The sequence below is a fragment of the Cheilinus undulatus genome, linkage group 5 (assembly GCF_018320785.1).
Source record: "Cheilinus undulatus linkage group 5, ASM1832078v1, whole genome shotgun sequence".
Taxonomy (NCBI): Eukaryota; Metazoa; Chordata; class Actinopteri; order Labriformes; family Labridae; genus Cheilinus; species Cheilinus undulatus.
Genome location: NC_054869.1, coordinates 44824124 through 44851534, shown reverse-complemented (window position 1 = coordinate 44851534; position 27411 = coordinate 44824124). Strand labels below are relative to the sequence as shown.

The window sequence follows — 27411 nt, the reverse complement described above, 5'->3', positions numbered from 1 at the left end:
TAACTTCTTCCAGTATCGTTAAATTCTGCATAATAAGAAACTTATTCCAAACATGGTTTTTGACATAGTAAATTTTAGACACTGTGTATTTGTGTATTAGAAGAAAAGCTTTAAGTTTTGATTCAGAAAAAGGACTTGAACTGTGATTTCTGTTGAAGCCTTTCAGAGTATTACAGTAGTTTTTCCAAATCTAGAACATTGCTGAATTAATCAATTAATAAACTGATACAAATATCTGAAAAAATGTTGATACATTAACATTTTGTTAAACTATTTTAAATATTTGCTGGAACTCTTGGTCTTCTATGATGGTGTGCTACTACTGTGGTTGGGTCACCTTAATCTTTCCTCTAATTAGTACAATATCTATTCAATAATCTATTAATGTGTTGCATGTAAAGAGAATTATCTATGCATTTCCATGTATCAGCATACAGGACGGATGAAACAGAAAACTCAATGGGCAAGGGGCAGATGACACCAGGAAGAAATCCATATTATTGCACATGAAAATACACTCTGAACATACATCCTGAATTGGACTATTGGATTTGCTTTACACCCTGGGGGCTCACCAGATGCTTATCACATACAGGGACACTAAAACATTTTGTAAAAGGAGGGATCAGGATCCTGAAAGATCATAGAATCTAACTTATTTATCATAATACTTTTCAAAAGTATTCTTTTCAGAACATCCTATTCAAAGTTTCATTCTTACTTTGATAAATCTCACTTGTTTGAGCTTTAGATATTTTTTGGTCCATTTCAGTCTTGTTCAGCCTGTTAGGAAATATCTGTTGCAATAATTCATACAATAATTTTACTTGACCTTGAAAAAGCTTAAGTCTTGGCGTAATAAATTATAAGTTTTCCTCTGTCAAACTGACATGAGACAAGCTATAAATAGCACATGGCTACATACCTGAGGGCCGTTCTGAGCAGGTAGACCTCTTTGAATGTAGACACAAGCACTCATACAGAACGAGGTGAAAATAGGTGCTGACTACGACAATAGAGCTTTGTTCACATCCTGACAATGCTCATTTTTCAAGAGGGCCAAACTCATCAATAAAAGTAATTTGAGGACAACATTATCCACTGCTCAGCAACTGACCTGAGCGGTATAATACCATTACACCATGAAGCCAATTAAAATGGCACTTTCACCCTTTGATGACGAATTGTAAGCTGTATGACTCTGGACATTCATCAGCGGACATGGTTTGGGTCCCCACTGGGATGTAAATAATTATCGTACTACATCAGGATACAGTGGGAAAAACAGTAGATTAATTGGGTTGAAACAATGAAGGGGATGGATAAAAGGGTGCGCAAATGAACAAAAACTATATTGGAGGGGTCGCAGATGGCCTAGTAGCCTCATGTACGGCTCCTTTTCCATGGCCCTGAACTCTAAATAAAGGTATAAGAAGCCTAAAATCATATCACAAAAATAACATATATATATATATATATATAGATATATATATATATGTATAGATATATATATCTATATATATATATGAGGAAAATAAACAAGACTTTGCATCTAAATCTTGGCCAGAAGCCTCAAGAAGCCTTGTAGAAAGCTGTTTCAGAGAAAACTGAACAGGTGAGTAGGAGTAAAGTCTTCTGTAATATATGGTTGTCATTAGTGCAGCAGGATATGGTAATGATGTGTGATTGCAACCATACTTAACAATATTGCAATATAATTAGGACTGTCAAGATTAATTGCATTTATCTTGATTAAATAAGATCCATAATTAGTGCATACTTTTTTGAACTTCTTTTAAAAAGTCATCTGAACCTTTTGTTATCAATCATTTGCCTTTTTTCCCCCTTATTTCCTTTAGGATTCATAACAAGTTCCTTTTTCAGTGGCCAAAATCATGTGAAAACCTTGGATCCACCTATAAAAGCCGTTCTGTATATATACAGGAAGTTAATTACCTTTAGTTTAAGACAGGAAAAATCCAAAATGGCACATAAACTGTTTCAAATGCAAAATAGTGGGATTTAAAATGCAGTAAAAATGATGTGATTAACTACAAAAATATAGAAATTAATTCCCATAAAAAATCTATTTTTTTGACAGCCCTATAGATACAGTATTATAAATAAATGGTATCATGAGTCTACTTGTTGATTATCAAGGGGAATGCGGAGAATTATGATAGTTTTGAGAGTGCATTTCTCAACTAAAAACATACAAATATTAAGTAAAAAAGTACAAAACCAGAGGTTTTTATAGAACTGAATTCAAAATAACTCCAGTTAACCTCAGTAATAATTAACCTCAGTAATAATTTATGTAAATATTGCTCTGTGTCCAGCCATGGGACACAGGGCTGTACGGCTAAAAACATGGCAAGACAGAAAAACTGTTGGTTAAGCCTATTTGGCTGCCAAAAGAAGGATTTTGTTCAGCTGGAAAATAAAAAAAAACGACAGTGTTTCTCAAAAGAAGCATGGGTTCTTGAGTTTAACCTTCTAGATATGGAGCAAATAGCAGATTTGTTAAATAACCAAGTTAAAGATTGAAAACATTTGGAATCAGGCGTGGAAGTGCATCTCACAATAACAAATATTAAATTAAAATCAGATCAATTATAAGAAATGCAGTGTTTTTCTTGTTCTAACACTTGTGTCAACCCTACAGGATAATTTGGAACTTTTGATGATGAAATTATTATTTAAGTAGTTGATAGTACATACACTCTGTGTTCTCCCTGTATGTGGTGTTGTCATGAAATGTATTACCAGTAATGGCTTTTTTTTTGTGTTTTATTTGTTTGTTGTTGTTGTTCATGTTAATCATGATCATGGTTTCGGTTTGGGTTTAACCCCGTCACGTATAAATGGCAAAGTATACATAAAAACAAACAAAAAAAATGACAACAAATAAACAGAAAATTAATAACTTCTAGTTTAAAACAGTAGAAAACCCCCAAATGACTAAAAAAACAGTTTTGAATGCAAAATAGTAGAATGGATGTGATTAACCACGATTAACTATAGAGAACTGAAGGTTAACTGTCATTAAAAATGTCAGTGGTTTGACAGCTTTAGATATAACAGAAAATGGTATCATGAGCCTACTTGCTTGATTATCAAGGAAAATGCAGAGAAGAGTTTTGAAGTGTGTATTTCTCAACACAACTCACAAATATTAGGTAGCATAAAAAATACAAAACTTGAATTTTTACAGTACTGTTTTATAAATAACTTCATATTTTCCAAAGATAAAAGTTTTTCCTTTTTGGGGCACTACTGTAAACTTAAAGGCCTTTCTGTAGCCATCTTTAAACTCTACAAGTACTACTTAAAACAAAAATAACTGCAACCTTTTCTGTGATTAGATAATTGCACAGCCTGACATCATGATTGAACTAGATTAATTGTGCAGCATTGGTGTCACTGTTTTGAAAGCTGAGATAACTTTAAGGATGAGAATGCAGCTATTTCATGTCGATATCTGTTATAGATTGCATACCACAGAAATGTTTGACAACTGTATTTTCACTCTTGCTTTCTTTGTAAGTGGAGATTTTATATTGCTACCACTAATATATCATTAAACAACCTTATCCTGTAGCTGTTGATCTCATTACCCAATATCACTTTTATTATGTTGCACTGTCTGCAGATAAAGCGTTAAAGCTTTGTATATCACCTGATCATGATGTTTTTTTCATATTTTGCATACTTTTTCTAGCCCTTTTCAGGATTAATAACAAGCTAATGAAGACATTTTTCAACTGTTAGCTTCTTCATAGATAGCTGAAGATGAGAAGCAGCACTCTAACTGGTACGGGATTTTAAAAAATGCTTACTGAGATTGGTCAAATTAAACAAAAACATATCTGTGACAATATTTTGTTCCTTTGGATCTCAAATTCTACTAGTCCAAAGCAGTTTTAAACAAACCCAAGCTAATTCTAATGAAGAGCTTGTATTTGTAGTAACTGTAATTGTAACTGTAATTGTTTTCAACCATAGTGGTTGAGCTTGTGTTGCTCTGTGGCCTGTGCACCAGAAAGTTCAACCTTAGCTATGATTAATTCTTATTACGACTCAATTGTGCATGATCCACAGTGGCCTTAAGCCTCCAGTAAAGATGCAAAATTACATAAGAGAACCTGGTTTTCTGGTCACTAACACAGAAAGACAGTTGTGATGTATTAGGGCGATGTGTGATGAGTATTTGATTTGGGTGATAGATAAAATTGTGGTTGTCACACGTTAAAGAGTTAACATTCCTTGCCGTGCAAGGATAGAGACACTCCTCAGGCACAGGTCTAAACACAAGACTGATGACGTAACTGCTGGAAAACAAATGAAGAGAAGCAAGTAAATAAATAAACAAAATTGCTGTTTTGTAAACCCGCATGCAAAATTGGAAGGTGCAGGTTCATCAAGTTATTAATTACTGTGGAATTTGCCCAAATAGCTGCAGGCATCTGAGAGGAAACAAAGAAGGCACTGGAAAGAGAGATAAAGAAACAGAATTCCCCCAGTATTAACATCTGCTCCAGAAACCAGGAATGGCTTTTAAGCCGGTGTTAAAAAAGGAAGAGAGGTAGGGAGGGGGAGCTGGAGGGGAGACGAGAAGCTTATTTGAAAGACTTAAGCTGCATGGTTATGTAAGTGATATGGGATCCTCTGAAACCATACACTTTCAGTCAAAGTTGGGCTGCATTAGTACCCTCACCAGAAATCCCATCCCTTCCACATCCATACTGTTAGAGCTGCAGGTTTTCCCTGGGATCTCATCTCGCCACACATGCACATCCTGCACGTGCGCATGTCTAATGTACACACACACACACTGATCACACAGAAGCATCTCGGCACAGGTATTGGCTAATGTCAGTTATTGCAGAGTGGTGGTGTTTGTGTGTTTCTGTGATGAAAGCTTTCGGTCCGACTCTCCGAAAGAAAAGAGCTGACATGCAAAACCTTCTCTGAGAGACAACAACCCCCATCAGATCTGAGTCATACCCCCTTTCACTTCTTCATTTTTGTTCTCATCCCCAGTGATTCCGCTCAAGATGCCTTCCCACCTCTTGTTGTCCTGTTTGCACAAAATAATCAAAATGAAAAATGTAGTTCCTATCGCAGCCTTTCAGCCCTGCCTCCCCTCTCTGGGAAGGTAGAAGCCGTACTGTGTTTCTGTCTATAACACTGTCTCTACTGCATCAGCATCAGATTGGTTTACAGCCAGCCTGGCACGGTGCAGGCTCACAGGGCGGCTGGACTCATTCGCTAAGAACCAATTTGCCACCACTACAGAGCAGCACAATCTACAGATGACTCATTTCCATTAATAAGTTTGAGTAAAATCCTACAAGAGCCAGAGGAATAAAGTAGACCTGGCAGCTTGATAATATGTCCCTGCAGTCGTTGACTAGCGGAGCAGAGATTTACTGTTTACAACGAGCCCTGCCAGCTCTGCCTGGGACTTCTCAGGCAGACACGAGCCTGCAGGTTTTGCTCTGTGGTCACCACAATGCCATACAGGGAAAAAAAAAAGCTGAGAGGAAAGGGCTGTTGCTGAAAACTGGCAAGCTCATCACCATCATCGCCGTTGTTGTTGTGGATTATTAGTGGGGTAGTGAAATTGCGCTCACTGCCACCATACCGCAGTGTGAAAACAAAGAGAGAGGAGACAGAGAGAGGGGACGAGACAGAGATGTGAGGAGGACAGAGACACTGTGAGAAGTAGAGTACAACACTGCCTTATCAGACGGCTCAGACAGGACTGCCAATAAAGCAGGTAGAAAGCAGTAGAGAGGAGTAGGAGAGCATGCAGTGTGTTGTACCATTTCCCCTAGGGATGCACGATATTACTGGCATAATGCTGGTATCGCAGGTTAACAGCTTATGAAGTTAAGTCGGTATCGGCAGATGCAAAAAATTCTGCAGGTATGAACGCCTGATACATCAGCCATGCATATCAGCAGAATGTATGGATGTAATAATTAGAGCTAAGCTGAAACAATAAGTCTATCATTCATTCTCATTCCTTAAACTTTGAAGCATGTTTAAAGGGCTGCCAGTAGCCCTCAAAACAGCAGATGAATCTTAATCTTTATCTGAAGAAATTACTCTCAGTTTATTATGTAGTGTAGTGCATGGTAAATGCAGGCATACAGAGTATACCCACTTACTTTTAAGTCTCCATAGAGTATAAGCAACTCTAAATAGAGTATATGATCATTTATCTATCTATCATTTATTAATGTAGAATCAAATGTTTGAAAACAGACTGCCACAATAAGAGAAAACAGTAAACTCTTGCCCAGGAGAGACTCTGATCTTTGCAAGTATAAAACTGTGTGTGGCATCAGTATCGGCTACAATTAGGCTGGAAGTATCGGCGCGTCCGATATCGTCAAACATCCAATATCGTGCATACCTAGTTTCCCGTGTCTGTATGCACATGGCATACATGTGTGCCAGGGAGACTGTGTGTACACACAGTAGAAACACACTCATGACTGAGTTTCCATGTGTGCCCCGGCACCGCTGACCACAGCTTAGCATGACTGAAAAGAAGGGGGGTGGGGGGCATCTCAACCTTCCTGCCCCCCTCTCTAGCCATCCCTCCCTCCCCACCCTCCTTCCTACCCTCCATCACCCCACCTGTGATAAGTCCCAGTACCTTGCGCTTTTTATCCCGTGAGCGACTCCTCTTTTTGGCTCTCTCGTCCTCCTTCTCTTTGCGCTCCTGCTCTGCCTGGGCTTCTAAATCCTTGTTCTTGCGGAGATGTTTGGCCGCTTGTGCCATGGCGGTGGATGAGGGGGTCTCGGCAGTGTTGGCGTGTCCAGATCCTCCGGTGGTTTACCTGGTGCCGGCCAACACTAGCGCTGCCGCTGCTGCTGCTGCTGTGTGTTCCTGTATGGCCCTGCGGAGTCTGCGAGCGTGCTCACTCTCTGCCTCCGCCTCCTCTTCAGCAGTGCAGTCACACACACACCAGCAGTCCTCACCGTCTGCTGTGGGATGCTACTGCAGCGCAGCTCTCTTTCACTCTCTCTCTCTCTCCTATGCTCACACTCTCCCTCTCTCTATCGCTCACGTACACTTCCCTTGTTCAATTCTTCTGATGCTTTCCTCTTTGGTCCCCCATTCTCTGTGCAGGAGAAAAAGAAGGTAAATATCAGAGGATAACCAGGTTTTTCCTTCTTTTAACTTGATTTCCCTCAGTACATCTCTCTTTCATTCACTGCTTTAGCATTCTGTACAACTGCTTCAAACCCTGCTTCCCCTCCCCATCAACAAAGATTAAAGAGGGATGAACTGACAGTCAGTTGAGGAATAGCCTGAGCAGCTTTAAATCAAAGTCAGCGCTCCCTCCTCACATTGCATTGATTTTGTTTCCTTTTCCTGTATTTAATTTCTCAGCATCTCATAGTCTTGCTGTGAGTCCATCTGTGGAGGATCGCTAGGCTGCACAGGGAACCCGTCATCACCCGAGCCAATCACGCAATCACTCTCACACACATACACACACACACATACACACACACGCGCACGAGGAAACCAGAGGATATATAAAAAAACTAAAACATGCATGAGGAAAAAAACATGCCTCTTACTCCCCCCTCCTCCCTCCCTCTCTGCTCCCTTCTCCCTCTCTTCTGTTTAGGCGCTGCAGCAGACAGGATTGGTACCCATGCTCGGATGTTGGTGCAGTGTGCTTGTGTATGTCCGAGTGAGGCTGTGAGCAATAACAAGCTATCAAATACTAATATCTCAATAATAGTTAAGTGTGATAAAGAGGAATCACTTTAATCACTGCATCACTGAATACTTCTTCTATTTTCCTGCCTTTCTTTCCTGATCTGATCTTTAAACAATCAAATAAAAAAGGCTGATAAAAATACTTGTATTACTGGATAAATTACTTCAGTACCAAAGAAGTACATATGTTTGGATATGTGCGCAGTGAAAAAGAGGTGCATAGAGAGAGAGAGAGGTGCTGATAGAGTCGGCACCTGTTTACTGGTATTGCACTGCCTCTCTCTCTCCCCCCTCCCCTCCCCTCCCCCCTCCCCCCTCTCCCCTACACCCTCTTCTCCTCCCTGCTATGCTGCTGACGCAGGCAAAAAATATCCTTTAACATCTCTCTTTGCCCGGCTCACTATACATCACACGTACAGTTAACATTGATACTGTAGACACACAAAGTCCACACCCATGCCGACACACGTGTTTCAGTGCACGTGTGTACACACACACCCACACACACACACACACACACACACACACACACACATGGAGGGACAGCTGGTGAATGGTTGTATTAAAGTCTGCAGCTACATCCTAAATTCTTCCTCACTACAATGGAGAAAAAGGTGAGAATCACATGGTTAGGGTTACAGTACGATACAATACACAAAATATAGTCCACTGTAATACCATTATTACAAAACAGTTATTCTGTCATAATCAATATGCTGCAAGAAAATCATTAAAAGACGAACAATATCTGATTAAATGTAAACAATGAATTGCTTCTAATAAGATTAAGTTCAGGGTTTTTTTTTTCAACTCTAATTAAGAGTCAGTTTCACAGAATTTTGGAAAGACAGAGACCAAACGATGATAATATAATTATATTGTTGATTGATATAATTATTAAAAACATAGTTCTTTAAATCAAGTCAAAAATTCATACATATATTATTATTTCACAAATACCAGTTAACTCATGCCTATACACTTGTGAATATTTTATGTTCAAATATTTTTTGTTTGTTTGTTTTTTAAACTTTTTTAATGTTCATTAATGATTGTAGGGCCAGGTCAGGTGTTGGGCCTAGCCCATGTGGGAAACCAAAACTTGGCCTACATGACAATGTAGAAGCCTGAGTTGGAGTCGTTCTAGAGGGAAACAGGCTTAAAAACTAATAAGTGATCAGAGGAATGGTAAATGAGCTAATGGGACTAGCGATTTCTAGTCATCCGACCACTCAAAGTGCTGTTACACGCAGGTCACACCTAGGGATACACGTATTTAAATGGACAAATTTGTTTATCAAATTAGCCAGCGCGAGATTTACAAGTCAGTTAAACTTACTACTTATCGTATTTATAAACATGGGCTTGAAATGCAAGTCTATAATGCTCTTTTACATGGTAACAAACCTGTAGCTTTAGTTAATGGCTGTTGCCTTACTGTCTGAGCTTTCCCTCGACACTCCACCGGACGTAAATATGAGAAGCTGAGTGGTAGCTTAGCGGTTAGCATGTATAAGGAAAAGCACAGTATGAGTTTTTTAGGTAATAAACAGAAATAAAGTGGTATGTAGGCTTTTGAGGGTTGAATTCACATATCTGGAGTGAAAAGAGACCATATATCAAAGCATGATACAAATCTACAGGACGAATGAAGGCTGGTGGTGCTAGCTTTCAATGTTAGCCACGCTGTAGAGAGTATAGAGTGGTGCAGGAATGAGTCCGAAAACGCAGAAGTGAGGTAGCATTTTAGCACTTCCTGTTCCCTCGTCTGAAAGTCTATGGGATTTTGGAACAAGTTTTTGGTTAAATGCCTGAAATAAGGTCTGTGATGAACACAAGCTTGAGAGAGTTTTTTATCTTACAACATAAAATACATCTGAAACATGCCCCAACTTTGAATTGTGTATCTTTTCCTGTCTTAATAAAGGCGGTTGCTAAAAGACGGCTAACAAGGACTACAGCGTTTGTCGGGAAAATTATACGTCATCATCTAAAATGCGGCAACTGAGCCTGCCGTTCACTTGTATCCTTGGGTGATGTTGTTAACGGGATACTTCAACATTTTGGCAAATTTGCCCATTGCCATAATCCCTATAGTCTTAGTAATAGGTTCGTTACCTTCAGTTGTCCGTGCAAGCTATTTTTAGATCGGCGCTGCCGAATTCGGAGCTGCTGTGCCAACTCAATGGAGTCTTACGGTATTCTGGCTTTTCCTCATCAAATACACAATCCAACAACTCCAAAACGCTCTCTAACAAGTTGTGACCTGCACTTTCACCACGCTATGAAATAATAAGGTATAATTATGTAACATCATGACGAATGAAGCAAATACTTGGAACTACTTTCCGAGTAAACCACTGAGCGGACTGACACAGTTCGCGCCTGTGGCAGTGCCGTAGTTGCCTGGTAGTTCCGGCTTTGCATTTAACTTTAAAACATCTCCATCTCGTAATGTTCCATGATTATTTCATAGCGTGGTGAATGTACAGGTCACAACTTTTCCACGAGAGTGTTTTGAAATTGTTGGATTGTGTATTTGATGAGTTTGATGAGGGAAAGCCAAAAATACCGTCTGTCTCCATAGCATTAGCTGTGCAGCTGGTTTAACTGCCCCCCCAGATCTAGAAACAGCTTGCACTGACAACTAAAGGAAATGAACCTATTACTAAGACTATAGGAATTATGGCAATGGGCGAATTTGCCAAAATGTAGAGGTATCCCTTTAAATTCAGTTGACCGTGTTATAGTTCAATATGGCATGACATTAGCTTTTTACTTTTGTCAGCTAGATTAACGAACCAGATATGATGCTTATATTATCAATTTATGAGTACTATCTTTATGAACAAAATGTGTAAGTTTCATAAACTTTTATTAGCCACAGAGCTTATTTTTAGCAATAATCCAAAAACCCACTGAAAAATCCCACGGGCTCGACACAGAGGGAATCCATGCAACGCTAACTTCTGGGTTTGCCAACAAATTACGTCACAACTGCATCACTCTATATCTTACCTGAAGACCTGAGGGCCACACCTCGTGTAAATGTTTTTAAAGGAAACTCAAGACCTACCTTTTTTAGTCTGGCCTTTAACTAAATTTTAGATCATCAACTTAATTTGTTCAAGTGTTTTAGCACTTATCTCTCTGTAGTTGTAATGTCAGGATTGTCTTTTAGTAGTTCATCCTCTTATCATAATGTACCAAGCGTGTTTTAGACTTAGTTTATACAATTTTATTGAGCTATTTTTAGTGGTTTTATTCTTATTTTAGTGACTTTTTGTTGTTTTAATTTTTTTGTAATTTATCTTTTATGTTACTTTGTTTTTACATTTTAACTGAACCTCCAGTATTTCCTTATTTTTGATTTTAAGATGGCGTTTCCTCAGCATGCAAGTTCCTGCTCTTACAGAATCCATTACTGATGATTTTAAATGCTTGAGCTTGTATAGCGCTTTTCTAGTCATCTGACTACTCAAAGCTCTTTATGATATACTTGCCAATGTTGTGTTTGGATTAGGCAGTGGGGGAGCAGCACTAGGGCCTGATCAGATTCTCATTGCTGGAGATCTATGGTGAAACAGCAAGGGGTCCAAGACTACAAAAGCTCTTGTGACCTTCTTTCCCACTGCCATTCCAACCCTCTGCACTTTCTAGCAGCCTTGCACAGCGACCCAACCTGACACTTCAGATTGACTGTTTTAATATGTCCATTGCATGAATATATTTCACATTTATCTGGGAAATCTATTACACAAAGTGTTTGGGAAGGGCAGGACTCTAAAAAAATTCTGAGAAAATAATTGCAAAACATTCTGTCCGAGGCAAAATGAGGTAGTAGACATTTGCAGCTCCAGTAGTAACCTGAGCTGAACAGCCTAGTGATGCCATAGTTTATGTCCAAGTTTGCTGCTGGATAAAACTCATGTCAAAACCTATCGAGAGACATGCAATGACATCGTCTCCACCAAGAGAAGCTTTCGATGAGGCTCTTTGCTCTTGTTTTAATAAAGAAACGTGGTCCCGGTCTTACTAAACGGCCACTTTCCTACAGCTACATCTGAGCTAATAGCCACAGCAGTAGCAGCCATTGAGTGTACATGGGCTCACAGCACAACTTAACCCCACCCGTATTGGGTCCTCTTGTTCTAAAAACAGAAATTTAGTCTAGTTCTGATAGAACTTCTGCTGTAGCTCCATCCCAGCTAATCGTTCCAACAGCAGCCACAGTCTATACCCTCTCACACGTCAACAAACCGGAAGAAGGGCAGCAAAGGCACAGCTGATCCTTCCTTTCCTGCTCTGCTGAGCACATCAGCATTAGACACACAGTCTTGCCAAAGATTCAAAGAAATGCAACAGAAAATAGTAATCACAAAGGAATCCAGTCAGCATCTCAAGCCAACAGCCATGACTGTAAGAGGTTTGCATTTAGCGGAAATGCACTCTTTGAAATTCAGTGGTGATTGTTCAAAAACACACAAAGATGTGATGGACTGGGATAGACATCTGAGTTCTTGAACTTTGTAATTGAAAGTATTATTATTTAAAAAATGACTACTCCTATGTTACATATATTTTTTGTTAAGTTCTTGCATTACCTCAATAGTTTTCAAAAACAGAGTAAATCTAAATTTTTGGAATTGTAACGGGGCGTGTCTTTTTATGGGGGCTGCCATCGGTTGCAAGTTCATTAGCCCAAGCTCAGCACCGTAACACCAAAGCCCTGAAACCTGCCAAGTCCCCCAATAGGCATTTCCAGGTTGAGACCCACACTATAGTCCAGAAGGTGGTTGCAAACTTCCATTAAGAGTGAGAAGAAGGGTTTTAGGTTGAGTAAGGATCAGGCTAAGCTTTGTGGCTTACTTCTTGTTTTAAATTGTGTTTCTTTAAGACATCACTACACAAAAGTGTATTTAGTAAACAATAAAGTGACATTTCCATTACATGGAGGGAGGAAAGCGGTTGTATGAGGCCTTCCAGGTTCAGGAAAGGAGATGCAAGAACGAAAATCTTAAAAGATAAAAATACCGGTGCTTGGAGTCAGCATATTAATGATTCGATTACATGTATGAAGGAGGGTAGATTGCTAATCAATACTTTGCCTAATTCCTACTGGACAATGAACTACAACAAGCAGGATCACTCCTCACCCTGCTGCCTTATGCTTTTCGTCATTTCTATTCTTACAGTAAACATCAGGTCTTTTCTGCATTAATCAGTTGCATGAGTCATGATATTAAAAGAAAAGTGGTCTTAGGAAAATTAAATAAGTGTATTTCTTGGCTTTCTATCTTTCCCTGAATAGTAAAATTACGTAAACACAATTTAGACTGGCAGAATCTTTTCAGGTTTGACTCATTATCTGCTGATGCTTCCACTCCAAATCTCTGTACTGTAGTCTCTGTTTTGGTTTTGCTCTCCTGCCAAGGCTTCCCCTGATCTGATAGCAGCTCTCTCCATATACTGCAGCATACTAATGAATAGGACTGATGATATTGCCTTCAGTCTGCATTGCTGCTGCACAAATCACTTGCTCATGTGGCCCTGCTATGACACAAACAAACACAAATACTGACAGGCTGACAGCTCCGTGGCAAGAGATCCATCACAATATTGAACTCCTGGGGAATGTGCCTAAATGAATCACCGGTGGGACTGACTGCCCTGATAAGGAGGAGGTTTTTGCTTAGACATCTAGAGTGCTCCTGTTAAGCTACACTTGTGCTCTCCTGCTAATGGAGGGCCAATTTTACTGAAGATTTTAACACAGCCACTGGGACCACTTATAGTAGCTGGACAGTCTGTGGCTGAACCAGGAGAAACCCAGAAGTGGACATCTTTCTCATCATTCACTGACACATTTACAATCTGAGGGTTTACACAGAAAGGAATCCACATATTCAGATTCTCAAAGCTAGCACAAGTCAATGCATTTTACAAGTATTGTTATCATTATTATCACTTTTAAATTGAATTATTATTATTGAACTGATCGGTGGATTCACTTTGATGCATCCTTAGAGAACCTTTTTCATTTTAATTAGGATGTAGTAGCATTAAGTCTGCCAAGCTAAAAAAAAAATCAAGAATATAACTAAACAGCAAAGTAACTGAAAGCTTATAGGACTCAGGTTTGTTAGATATCCCTCAGCATTTATAACACAAAAGACCTGGGAAAGTCAAAATCAAACATCTGAATGTAAACAACACAAGAAACTAGTAAAAAGAAATACTAAAATGGATCTAAGTAGCAATTTGAGCATTTAGCATAAAATAAGGCTGCTTAATTATAGCAAAAATCTTTAATAATATAATTTTGATATTACAGAGTTCACAAAGATTTTATGTACTGCTTTGTGTGTGAATTTCCCATGATAAAATGAACTGGTTATAACAAACTCCGCAAACACCTTTGCATTGTCCCAGGTCCAACTCCTCAAAACTAGAGTTGCTCTATATGGCTAAGAATATTCATTCATTTCATCTGACCACAGAACAGTTTTCCACTTTAAGTGATCTTTGGCCAAGAGAAGACGGTGCCGTTTCTTTATTGCGTTCACATATGTCTTCTTTTTTGCGTGGTGCAGCTTTAACTTGCATTTGTGGATGGCATGGCAAACTGTGTTAAACAGACAATGATTTCTGGAAGTGTTCCTGGGCCCAAGCAGTGATTTCCAGGGCAGAATCATGCTTTTTTAATGCAATGCAGCGTGAGGGACCAAAGATCATAAGCATCCAGTACTGACCTTCGACCTTGTGAGTGATTTCTCTGGATTCTTTAAATCTTTTGATGATGGTTGGATATTTCAAGTCTTTGCAATTTTACATTAATAAACATTTTTTCCTGAAATTTTCCCACAATTTTTTGACAGTTTTTTATTTTGGTGAACTTCTGCCAATCTAGACTTCTGAGAGACTCCACCTCTCTAAAATGCTCCTTTTATACCCAACCATGTTACTGAGCTGTTGCCTATTGACCCAATTAGTGCAAGGTGCTCCTTTCATTACTTTTACTTATTCTTTCTGCCTTTTATTGCCCCATCCCTACTTTTTTGAGACGTGTTGCTGCCATGAAATTCAAAATGGTGATATGCCTCAATTTCAACATCTAATATGTTCTTTATGTTCTAACATGAATAAAACATGGGTTTATGAGATAAACACAGTGTTTTGCATAGCACCCCAACATTTTTTGAATTGGGCTTGGACCTCTTTTTTGTAAACCAATGGCTGAATTTTTGTCAACTTGTTTAGCTTGCTTGCTTTTCAAACTTAAGAGTATGTGCTGTGGCTACCCCTGCTCCTCACTTAAATTATAGTGAGAGCTGTTTTGGTGGCAGCTGCATATAAGACACTGTGCTGTAAAGGAAGTAAGGGTTTGCTCCATTTACCACACATGACAAAACTTATGAACAAAAGTAACTCAACACGACATGTGGCACAATAATCGCTTAGCTTCAATCATCTTCTTTTCATGGTCGTAAGAAGCTAAAATTTAAAGTGAAATAGAAACTCCATACATTTCCAGGCACTAGCTTATAATCTTTTATACTTTCCCTACTTCTTTTTAATTTGTCTGCCCTTTTCCCACTCTAAAGTACTGCCATCTATTCTCTGCTCTAAAAAAAAAAGAGATCTAAAATTTTTCAATGCCATGTATCACAAACATTTGTGGGTGACCTTTTCTTGACGCATGTCTAATGCATGGTGAGATGATTAATGGACCCAGTGTTGTCATAAAAAAGAGGGATAAAGCATTCAAAACCCCTGGAATGTACCTTAAAAACCATATCAAGGCCTATTTTGTATTTAAGAGTGCACCCAGTGTTTACGGACTGTCCCTGGGGTGGTCCTGTTGGTGGGACAAAGAGACAGGTTGTGTGGACCTTGGAGGGGAGAAAAAAAGCACACAGCTACTGCCCAAGCTCTCTTCAGTGTGACGGCCAGCACCCGCCAGCATATTAGCCGCTCCAGTGCTCCTCTAAAAAAGTGGAAGGGACATGACAGAGCCACACATGGGTAAGAGAGATACTGGACGGCCTATTTAACACATGGAAATGCACTGTATGTTAGACCCTCTAGAGACTGGCACAGCCATAGTGGCACAGTGTAAACAGTGAATCCTTAATGTAACATCATCTTGGACAGATAATTAACAACTCAAACTGATTGAGTGTTTACATAAGTCCTTAAATTATTTATGTATTATCTTTACATGTGTTAAATACTCAGTACTAACTCACTTCAGGAATGTGTACATTTTCAATTTTACTGTAATCCTTCCACAGTAGACTATGAGGTTTGCTACTTTTTTGATACCACATGCTTAGTATGATACGAATCATTTAATTTTTAAGTTACTAAAACTATAAATGTCGTGGGTGAAAAAATGCAAACATCCTAATTTCAACCTGAAGCAGACCTATGTGATAATGACAAACAAAGCTATGATACAGAGAAATACTGTAGAAATAAACAGCATTCACACTCAAAGATGACTCAACATCTCTGCACAAACATTCAGGATTTTGCTTGACTACTGCCTGACTTACGTCTGTTACTCCCCAAGAACCGAGAAATTTGCTCATTTTCTCGAGGTGGCAAGAACAAGAATAAAGTAAGTTCTGGCTAGGACATTTCATAATCCCAGAGAAACTCAAGTGCAGACTTCCTGGGAAGTCCTCATCATGAGTGTAGCACACAGGGGTGGGGGGGGTGGGGGGCATACCGGGGGGCTGCTCTTCCCTTCAAAAATGTCCAAATGGTATAGTCAACCCCTAACATATTTCACTGTAGAAAAGGGGCATTTTAATCAAACTTTGAGTAGCTGTTTTTGCTCTTATCCTGATCTGCCGCACCAGAAGTTTTATCCACATCACACTCCAATCTTCATTGATATGATAGCGTTTACCTGTCCAGCAGACTGTATTCATGGAGCTGGGCATGTCTACTATCTCATTTTGTCTTGTCCCTCTGATTGGCTTGACAGGCAGACATTCATCCAATCACGTTCTTGGAATTAAACAGGGGTCTGGCTGCGGACTGTCGATCTCAAACGGCCCTCCAGCAGACCGCTTATGTGAGATGCCACATATCTCAGACGGAAGCTAAGTAGTGGTAATAGAAGAAGAAGAAAGCAAATGCCAACAGCATGTAAACACCAACAGAGAAAAAGAGGAAGTGATGTCATCAGTTGTAGACTATTTCACATGTAACAGTTCTAACAAACAGCACACCTCAGATGCAAAACATGGGCTTTGACCGTCTAACTTGTTATAAATAGATGTATAGCTAAAATGCTTAATCCGGAAGTGTAAATGGTTTTATTTTGAAGGGACTGTGTTCATTTCAGCCCTGACAGTGGTAGATTTAGAGCAGAAGTTTAAACAGATTCTCTGCAAGAATGGCCGTTCATTCTGAGATGCACAGCGTCTCAGATGTGTGGTCTGTGAGAATGGCTGTCAGAGATGAGTGATGAGAGGTCTGCAGCCAGACTGTCTTAAGACTTTTTGGAAAAGTCCTGCCCTTCCCATATGCTTTCGTTGGGAGGTTCCCCAGATGAATGTGAAATATATTCATGCAATGGATATATGAAACAGTCTATCTGGCGGGCCAGGTTACCAGCATAGTATTGTAAGAATATTCCTAATGTGGAGGTTTAAAAGCTAAAATTGTTCATAGTGTATTTGACAGAGAAAACATAGTGCTTATGTGCTTTTAACAAATTTTTCCTATTCTCTAAAACCTATTTTCACTACTTTAGCCACCCATTTTTGCCCCTTATTTCCATTTTTAACCCATTTTCCACTTTTATTCCAATTTTGCAACTTTTTACCACTTTTCACAATTTTTCTGCCCATTTTCACCCTGTTTTTCCTCTCTTAACCCATATTTACTGCTCTAACTTATTTTTTTTTACCTCATTTTACCTTTTCTAGCCTTTATTTTGCAATAATTTTTCCCTTAAACTAATTCCAGTTCCTTCTCCTTTATTCTCTGGTATCCTGATGTTGTGCATATCATGGCTCTGCTAAAGGTCTATTAAATGAGTGAAATCAGAATTAGAGATTGACTCTTTTTACTGCTTTGTGGCCATTCTTCTCAACATCAGCACAACAATTCCTACAGAATTCACAAAATGATAAATGGTGCTTCTATAAAGATAATCAACAATATCATGACTTATTTTTCTTTTGTTTATTTATTCAGTGTCTTGGACAGGTTGCCAGATACGCTGGCCGAAAAGTCTCACACGAATGCAAATTCAAAACGCTTTGCTAAAAGAAAAAACACGACGACATTTGAGAAAAACACAAATACAAAAACTTACTGCAGCGCATGAATACAAACACTCAGCGCCGCGCAAGGATACATAAACTCGGCACAGCGCGGAGGCAAACAGATTCCACAACAGCAAAAATACAACAACTTGGTGCAGCAGATGCAAATAAAAACTCACAACACAACGGAAGTGGGGCCATTATTAGGGACGGACCTGCTAAGCCTGCTAACGGCTCCGCTAGCAATAAAGTTACGTACAACACCGCTACTCAAAATAATTTCTGGACTCACAGTATGTAATTTGTAGTGTGTTTTTTGTGATTTTTAATAACTGTAACCTCCTGTACAGTTTAATATATATGTAAACAACTATCTAAATCAAATTGATTGAGTCCATTCATTCGTCTGACAGCTTACATCATGCATATCGAACCCCAAACGTAGCTGTCCGCGCTGTTTGCCGGTTAAATGTGCACGAAGTGGAGCTGATGGACGAACGAGCAGTGTTTACTTACTTTAATTACTCGATCCAAGCGTGTCTTCAGTAAGTTTGAGTTGTGGTACGTAACTTTCTTACTAACGGAGCCGTTAGCAGACTATCAGGTCCGACCCTAATAACGGCCCCACTTCCGTTGTATTGTGAGTTTTTATTTGCATCTGCTGCACCAAGTTGTTGTATTTTTGTGCTGTTGTTGAATCTGTTTGCCTCCGCGCTGTGCCGAGTTTATGTATCTTTGCGCGGCGCTGAGTGTTTGTATTCATGCGCTGCAGTAAGTTTTTGTATTTGTGTTTTTCTCAAATGTCGTCATGTTTTTTCTTTTTGCAAAGCATTTTGAATTTGCATTCGTGTGAGACTTCTCTGCCACCGTAGCCAGACACTCACAATGGCTGATATCTGCAGCCTTGTGACTGAAATAACAACCAGCAAAACACACAAATTAACACCTGTCATTTAGAGTGACCAAAAAGGTTTTGTTGGGTTTTTTTTTTTTTTTTTTGGACTGTGGGGGAAACCGGAGCACCCGGAGAAAACCCACTAGTGCTAACTCCTCACAGAAAAAGGTCCCTGGCCATCCAAGAAATCCGACTAGGAACCTTCTTGCTATAAGGAATCAGCCCCAACTCCTACTTCAGTTAGAAAAAGTAGGATCTGAGAGTCTGTTTGAAACCCATGACTCTCCTGAACCACCCGGTGCTTTCATCCGTCCTTTTAGGCAGAAGCTCGTCAACGTCTTCCTCAATGACGATGCGGACATGGGGGCCTTCATCCCGAGGGAGGCTCTCACTAACATGAGGAGCCCTCCGTTTGAAACCCATGACTCTCCTGAACCACCCGACACTTTCATCCGTCCTTTCAGGCTCCACATCGTCAACGTCTTCTTCCATAACAATGCAGACATGGGGGCATTTATCCTGATAGAGATTCTCACTAACTTGAAGAGCCTCTGACCCCAACTGATGTTTTTGAGTATCCTTCCTCTGCATCCACAGGTAGTGGGAGAAGAAAGTCTCTTTCATCCATGTCATCAGACAACCCATTCGGCCCATGAATGCTTTGTTCACAGGCTGCATCTCTTCTTTTTCATTTTGTCCTTCTGGTTCTATTTCCAGGATAACGTGAGGTGGTTCTCCTGTCTCACATGAGGGCTGCTGAAGGTCAGTAGGCGTTACTTCATCAATGCCGGCCATATTTATACAGACTTCATTGCTGCTGCTATGGGGGAAGCTGTAAACCAAGAACGGATGCTGCAAGACCTCCAAAGCTGTGATACGCTGCTCTGGGTCCAGATGCAGCATCCGTTTGATAAGGTCCACAAACTGACCGTGCTCTCTGCTGGGTCCTCTGGAATCATCCAATAAGCCCTCCAGATCGTCAAGACTCTCAAAGAAGAAGTATCTCGAGTCCCAGTATTCGTGGCCATATTCCTCCTCTACCTCTTCTGGCGTCTTAAACCGCCAGCGTGTTGGGCCGTCATCTTGATAATAGAAATATTCCGCCGTGTTCTGTCCTCTGTCTAGCAAAGAGTCTGGAAGCTGGCCTTGAGTCTCTATGATGTACTTTAGCACATCATAGTCCATTTTCCCAGGGTACAGAGGGCGTCCTGTTGCCATCTCTGCAGCTACCAGCCCCAGAGACCATATGTCAACGGCCTCATTGAACTGGCAGCCCAGATACACCTCAGGCGACATGTACCCTGTGGTCCCTACATACACGCCAGACAGACAGTCAGAGGCTGGGCATGCCAGGCCAAAGTCGATCAGTTTTACCCTGAGCGGCTTCTCGTGGCAGTCCACAACCATCACGTTGTCCGGTTTAATGTCTGCGTGTACCATACCCTCAGCGCTGAGGTGGGCCAGAGCTGTGGCCATCTGTTTTAGAACACAGCGGATCTCCATCATAGGGATGTTCTCATCGCGCCGTTCCCGGATGTAATCATTTAAACTTAGATCCAGCAGCTCAAAGTTCAGGCAGATACTGGACTTGTCGAAGAAGAAGCCATTGTACTTTACAATGTGGCTTTTATCCGGGTCCAGTGATTGCAGCCGCTTCAGGTTGGCAATTTCTTCCCTTGCCTGATGGAATGTGTCAAGGCTATTTTTGGTCACCTTGACTGCTGAATACTCATTCGTATGAATGTTGCGACATTTGGCCACAACACCAAAACCGCCCTCCCCGAGTACAGAATCGACTTGGTACTCGTTGCCCAGCATGCTCCCTCGGCGAATCTTCAAATGTCTTTCCCCGTTCATCATGACGCAAACTGAATTTATAAATTTGCTTTTGAAAATGCGACTGATGATTGGTTGATATGTCAGCTAATTAGTTATGACTTGGTGTCATTAAATAACTACTGCCTTTCACCCTTTTGGCGGTCGTCTCACTTTCTGTAAAGTACTGTAAATAACATGAATGAAAATTTTCGGGCTGTATTAGAACTCAGGTTCCTTTGATCTCATGGGGATTTCCCTATGACATCAGAACTGGGAAATCCCCTGTTTGGACACACGATGTCACTCACAGGTGGCAGACCCACTATATACAGGTGGGACAAGTCCCACCCACTTTTTAAAATCACCCATTATCAACAAACATGGCTGATCTTGACTACATTGAGAGTGCTAAGTGCTAACTATGGTGCTAACTTAGTAGTGCCGGGATGAAGTCAAGTGACATATAAATGTTGAAGCAATCCGACCTCCCTACTCCTTTTCCTCCAAGCAAGCTCCTTTTATTCTTGTCCCCGTGGAACAGGCACATCGTGGTGTATACTCCACAAGTTTCTCCCCCTAACCCTAGGGTTGGGAATCACTAGTGGCCCCACAATATGATATCACAATACTTCGGTCACAATTCAATATTATTGTGATTTTAAACATTTTGCAATATAGAGAGTGTTGTGATACCATATATTGCGATATATCAATTTTTTTTTCAACTGTTCAGCTGATTTAGCATAAGTCTTGCCTTTATGTTTGTCATATTTCTGCAGTATTTTATTTTCATGTAGCACTTCTTGCAAACTTCATGTCTCATGTCCATCTCATTCGTGCCCTGCTTGCATTCCTAATACCCTCCCCCCTGTGCTGCTCTGACCATCACCTCTACCGACCTCACTGGACAAAAAATTGTCCGAACAACTGATTTTTTTTCCTATTATCATTGACTTTAGTTTATATTAGCAATTAATTTTTAAAAATCAATACTTGAAAGAGACAATAAAATATATCACCAGACAAAATATCGCGATACCATGCTGTTTTAATTTTTTCTCCCACCCCTACCATTCCCACCCTTCCCTCAGCCAGTCCTTTGGAGATCCTCCGATGGTGTAGGAGAAATATGTCACCAGAGGGTCTCCATGCTGTGGCTGATTCGCTTGGCTTCAAATTCTTCAACTTTTGCCAATAAGCAAATAAAGTGAATGGCACATTGCCCCAGTCGTGCAAATAACTTGCTCAATTTGCGCAATTCATGCTGCACACCATTGGCTTGTGCCACCCAAGGCAAACTCACAACCAGTCTCGACTTTACATCCACTTTACACGTAATTTACTTGCATATGGTGTGAACACAACATAAGATGAAACCAGCATTTAGCAGAAAGACACAGAGCGCTAAACACCAAGTTACCTGGGTCTTAAAACTATCACTACAAGTCTTACATTTATCTAAATATTGGTAATAAACTCACCTGTTGCTTCAAGTCTTCATTTTGGTCCCCTCAAACATCTCTACAGCCTCTCTGTTTGATTAGCAAAGTGCTAATGCTAACATCAGCATGATAGTGGAGAGATGAGGAGGGAGACTCAGAGTGTTGAGAGTAAACTGATCATAACACCAACAATCAGCTGGTTTGACGTGTTTAATTTCCAATAATAGTCAAAGGCTTTAAAAAATAAAGTAATGACTGATAATCTGTCAATTTTGACAAACAGCTGTCTGGGGTTAAAAAAAACAGGAGTTCCCAGTTATCACAATGATTGAAGCCCGACTCAATTCTAGACGCCACGATAGGCTGTTCATTTCTGTCAGCTGACCAAATTACACATCGAAAGAAAGTTTAATTCTTTATTATGTGCTGTTACTACCAAGGGTAAAAATTTAACATTCCCATCTTTGTTGCGTTTTATTTTTCATCCACAGGAGACCTGATTGATGGTTTACCAGCATAAAATCTGTTTACCTTTATTGCAAATAATAAAAAAGTTTAAATAAAATTTTCCACACCATACACACACAGACATCCATGTAAACTCTTACCAGTCTCTTGTTATTGGGCAATTGAAAATCTGGGGAAAAAAAGCATGCAATTTCCCTTTATGCTTAATATAGGAAAATGGCTCACATTTGGTAACAAACAGCAAGTACTGCAAATTTGAAGCACTGACCTCTAATTTAATGATGCTAACTTGACAGATGGCTTACAAGTGTTGTGGTCTTAGTGTCAAGCCAATCTTGAATCACAGATGTAAGTGGTCTCACCTGGGCTAAGGAGAGAAGGAACTAGACCGTTGCTGAGTGGTCTAAAGTCCTGTTTTCAGATGAATGTAAATTTTACATTTCATTTGGAAATCAAGGTCCTAGAGTTTGGAGGAGGATTTGAGAGTCCCAGAATCCATGTCATCTGCTGCTTATGGTCCACTGTGCTTTTTCAAGTCCAGAGTCAACGCTGTCAGCTGTCTACCAGGAGAATTTGGAGAAAATTATGCTTCCATCTGCTGAGAAGCTTTATGGAGATACTGATTTCCTTTTCCAGCAGGACTTGGTACCCGCCCACAGTGAAGCCAACTACCAGAAACTGGTTTATTGACCTGGTATTACTGTGTTTGACTGGTCAGCCAACTGGTCTGACCTGAACCCCATGGAGAAGTTCTGATGGAAATGTCAAGACGAAGATGAGAGACACCAGACTCAACACTAGATGAGCTGAAGGCTGCTATCAGAGACTTCATAACACCCCAGCAGTGCCACAGACTGATTGGCTCCATGCCACATCACTTTGTTGGTGTAATTTGTGCAGAAGGAGATCCAAAACAGCACTGGCTGCATAAATGAGTATCAATTTCCAGAAGGTGGGCATTTCTGTATTATCTCTTAGATTGATGTTTTGTGATATCCTAATATTTTGAGACAGTAGATTTGTGTGAGCTGTAATCATCACATCAAAAAAAAAAAAAAGTCTTGAAATATCACAGGAAATAATAAACTTTTTCATGAAACATGATACTTTTTTTAGATGCACCTGTAGATTTCAGTAGAATAACTCTAACTGAGTGATTAAGGAATGGTGAGGGTTAATCTGACAAGATGGGGCACATTTACATCCATTTTTGCAGCAGGCTAAGCAAGTCAACCCAGACATCTCTCTCCCCAGTAACATTTTCCAGCACCTGGGGATTCCGAGGCGTTCCCAGGCCAGATGAGATTTTATTTATATTTCCTCCAGCTGGTTCTACCCAGGGGTCTCCTTCCTACAGGACTTGCCTGGAAAACTTCCACAGTGAAGCAACCAGGAGGCATCCTAATCAGATGACCGAACCACCTCAACTGGCTCCTGTCGATGGGAAAGAGCTCCTCACACTATCTCTAAGGCTGAGCCCAGCCACCCTCATGAGGAATCTCATTTCAATCACTTGAACACACGATCTTGTTCTCTTGGTCATTACCCAGAGTTCATAACTGTAGGTGAGAGTTGGGATGAAGATCGACCAGTAAATTGAGAGTTTTGCCTTCCGGCTCAGCTCTCTCTTCACCACAGCGGTAAAATACCGCAGATGCTGCAACGATAAGCCTGTCGATCTTGCAGTCCCTTCTACCCACACTCATGAACGAGACCAAGAGGTACTTGAACTCCTTCACTTGGGGCACATTTACGTAATATTAAATAATAATAATAATATTATAATAAAATAGAACTACATTTTAAAAATGTACATTGTGGAAACCATGTATGTACTCTTTTAACCAAGCTGATTACAACTCTGCCTCCTGTCAGCTGTGAAATCATTTTCTCATTGATTTCTATACATTGTAGATGGTAACATTCTCTAAAAAAGATAACAAGTGTCTGCAAAGACTTTCTAAGTAATTTAACAGTGGCATTTGAAACCCACTAGAACTGCAGGTGACCTTTTCTTTGCTGTAATCCATCTCATTCAGCTTCAGCAAGTTAGCTGCAAAAGTCCCATTGCATGTAAACATTTGTCATCCTCTGTAAACACTATATCCATTCATCCTTTAATCTTAATAGTTTCTAGTGTTATGTATGTTAAACTGGATGCCCAACATTCAAGGTCTGTTTCACCAATGCATTGGTGCATCACTAAAATGAATGTTCGTTCTGTGATGCTGATGCCTTTGCTATTTATTGTGCAGCCCTAGCTGATATGCACAACTTCTCTTCAATAATCAAGCTCACACTGGCCCTAAAAGCAGGTATTAATAGATTTTTTTTGATTGTGGTTCTCAAACACTGCATATTTTTTCATACCTGAAAGCTTACTTTTAGACAGTGGCTGTAAGTAAATGTCAGTTTAACTCTAATTTACACCCACACCACAGGTGGAACTCTTGGGAAAATAATCTCTCTAATTTAGTTATCCTCCTCATCAGGGACAGATCAGCAGGACTCATGGATCAGGAGAATATTCTCAAACAAACATCTTTAAATCTGAGCTCTACATCGTGACCGGAAAGCTAATAATACCTCTCTGCTTTATTCACACATCAGCAGCAACAACAGCTCACGTTTAGACCCAGCCGGCCTGTGCTGCTGCTGTTTTTTTTACTATGCTGCTCTTGTTGAATCCCCTTCAATATTTGAGGAGTCTCTGGTGTGTTTGCTGGCAGAGGTCCACAGCCTACAGTGAGATACAGTATTCTGCAGGCCTGTGCCACCCTCTGCACCATCCACTGTGGCTTTTAGTAGGGTTATTTTAGCAGCAGTGTTAGTCACTATCAGCCAAAATGAGATGATGAGATGAACCAAAAACCCTCACTGTATTTGTGCTACATCAGTAAGGATAAACAGTGTGCTGCATTTTGTGATTTAAAGTGGATCAAAGGATCATAATACTGACATTTTAACCACGTGTAACAGATTATGGTTAGTCGTCATACTAGATCAATTGGAGAGAAATGAAACACTAAGCAGAGGGGAATTGAGGGCAGACAGCACCCTCTATTGATTAATGAGGGGTACTGCAAGGAACTGAGACATGGCTGCTGCAGTTGTGGTTTACGTTGTAAAACACAAAGGGTCTTGGCAGTAATCTGCTAAGCGCTGTGCAATATGGGTGAAAAAAAATTCATATCTTGATATTTCATTAGCTCAGAGACACAATAAATATCTGAACATTCTTCTGTGAAGACATAACAAATGGCTGCCAAAGTACCTGAATTATAATCTTTGATGAGGTTCCAGTAAAAATCAAACCACACTGAAAGCCCTCTGTAGCCGTGGCAATACAAATACAAGTCATAGACAGCCAATAATGCGCTATTTTTCATTTCTAATGATCAAAAACTGCAGACAACTAAAAAAACAATTCTTAACTGAAAAAACACCTTGGTAACATTTCCATAATAGGTTATAACAATTTTCTATCCTCTAAAGCAGTGCTTCTCTACCTTTTTAGCCTGCGACCCCCAAAATGAAGATGCCAGAGTTCAGGGAACCCCACTGGACCTGAAGGTAGTTGAACAGCCATGTACAATCAAGAACAGTCATGTTAATGTTCTGACAAGGCTGCACGTAAGGGGGGATAAATGGGCAAGCTTTCTGGGGCCCAGCCAAACTGGGGGCCCATGGAGGTCAGCAAAATCATGGTCCACTGGAAAGCTAAGCCGTGATATCTATACTTCGTAATTAACCTGAAAATTAAACACTCTTTTCAAAGAAACAAATATCTTTTATAATCATTTGTGTAGTAAATGGCCTTTTTAAAAAATGTAAATCCCTTCTGTTAAAGAAAAAAAATTAAAATGTGTTAAAAATTGCAAAATTTGTAGAAACAGCAGTTAATTTGAATTTTAAAAGTAGAAGAAATTGGTAAGAAGTGGCAAAAACAAGATCAAAATTGCAAAAAGAAAAAAAAAGGCAAAAATGGGCATAAAAAGCAGTAAAAGGGAGTTAAAAAGCCTGAAAAGCTTTCAAATGGGCAAAAATGGGTGGAAATTTGGTTCAATGGGATGAAAAAATGATATTAACTGAAAAACGAGTTAACTGGGAAAGACAATAGGCAGATATTTGCAGAAATTGGTTAAACTGGCAAAAAATATGCATATTAAATGGTGAAATGTGGTTAAAGCTGGAAAAATTTGGCGTACAAAGTGGTAAAATGGGATGAAGTGGCAACAATGAATAAACAGAGGCAACATTAGGCTTAAGTTGCAAGAGTTGGTTTAGAAGTAGCAAAAACAGGAAGAAAGAAGTGGTGGAAAGGGTTTAAAATGGCAAATATGATTTTAACTGGCAAAAATGGGTTAGAATTGGTGGGAAAAAATGGGTTAAAATTTGGCTGAATTGGTGTAAAGTGGCAACAATATAAATCAAAAAATATTCATAGTTTTTTGGGGGGAATCTGGAGACCCCCTCTCACTGTCTCGCGACCCCAAAGGGGGTCCCGACTCCAAGGTTTAGAACCACTGCTCTAAAGCCTTATTCGCACGGGATTAGTATTACCTAGAGACCATATTTACCATATTTCAGCACACACAGATGTCCACAGGTAATACTAATGCAGTGCCAATCAGCATCACTGTAACGTAGGGTGGTAATTGTGTAATTTTTTACAGTCCATGTGGCTTTTCTGGCTTCTGAGTGAAAAAATAATAGAGGCTGCGTAGAATATTGTAAACAAAGTTCTGACAT

The 27411-nt window shown here is 39.9% G+C and overlaps 1 protein-coding gene across 1 annotated transcript in view; it reads right to left on the bottom strand.

Moving 5' to 3' along the window:
* ank1a (ankyrin 1, erythrocytic a) overlaps positions 1 to 27411 on the bottom strand; it is a 239117-nt gene that overhangs the window by 186362 nt on the left and 25344 nt on the right. Inside the window, exon 2 of the mRNA XM_041788242.1 lies at positions 6671 to 7139. Coding sequence (XP_041644176.1) covers positions 6671 to 6796 — 126 coding nt within the window. The 5' untranslated portion in view covers positions 6797 to 7139. The remainder of the gene's footprint in view (positions 1 to 6670; positions 7140 to 27411) is intronic.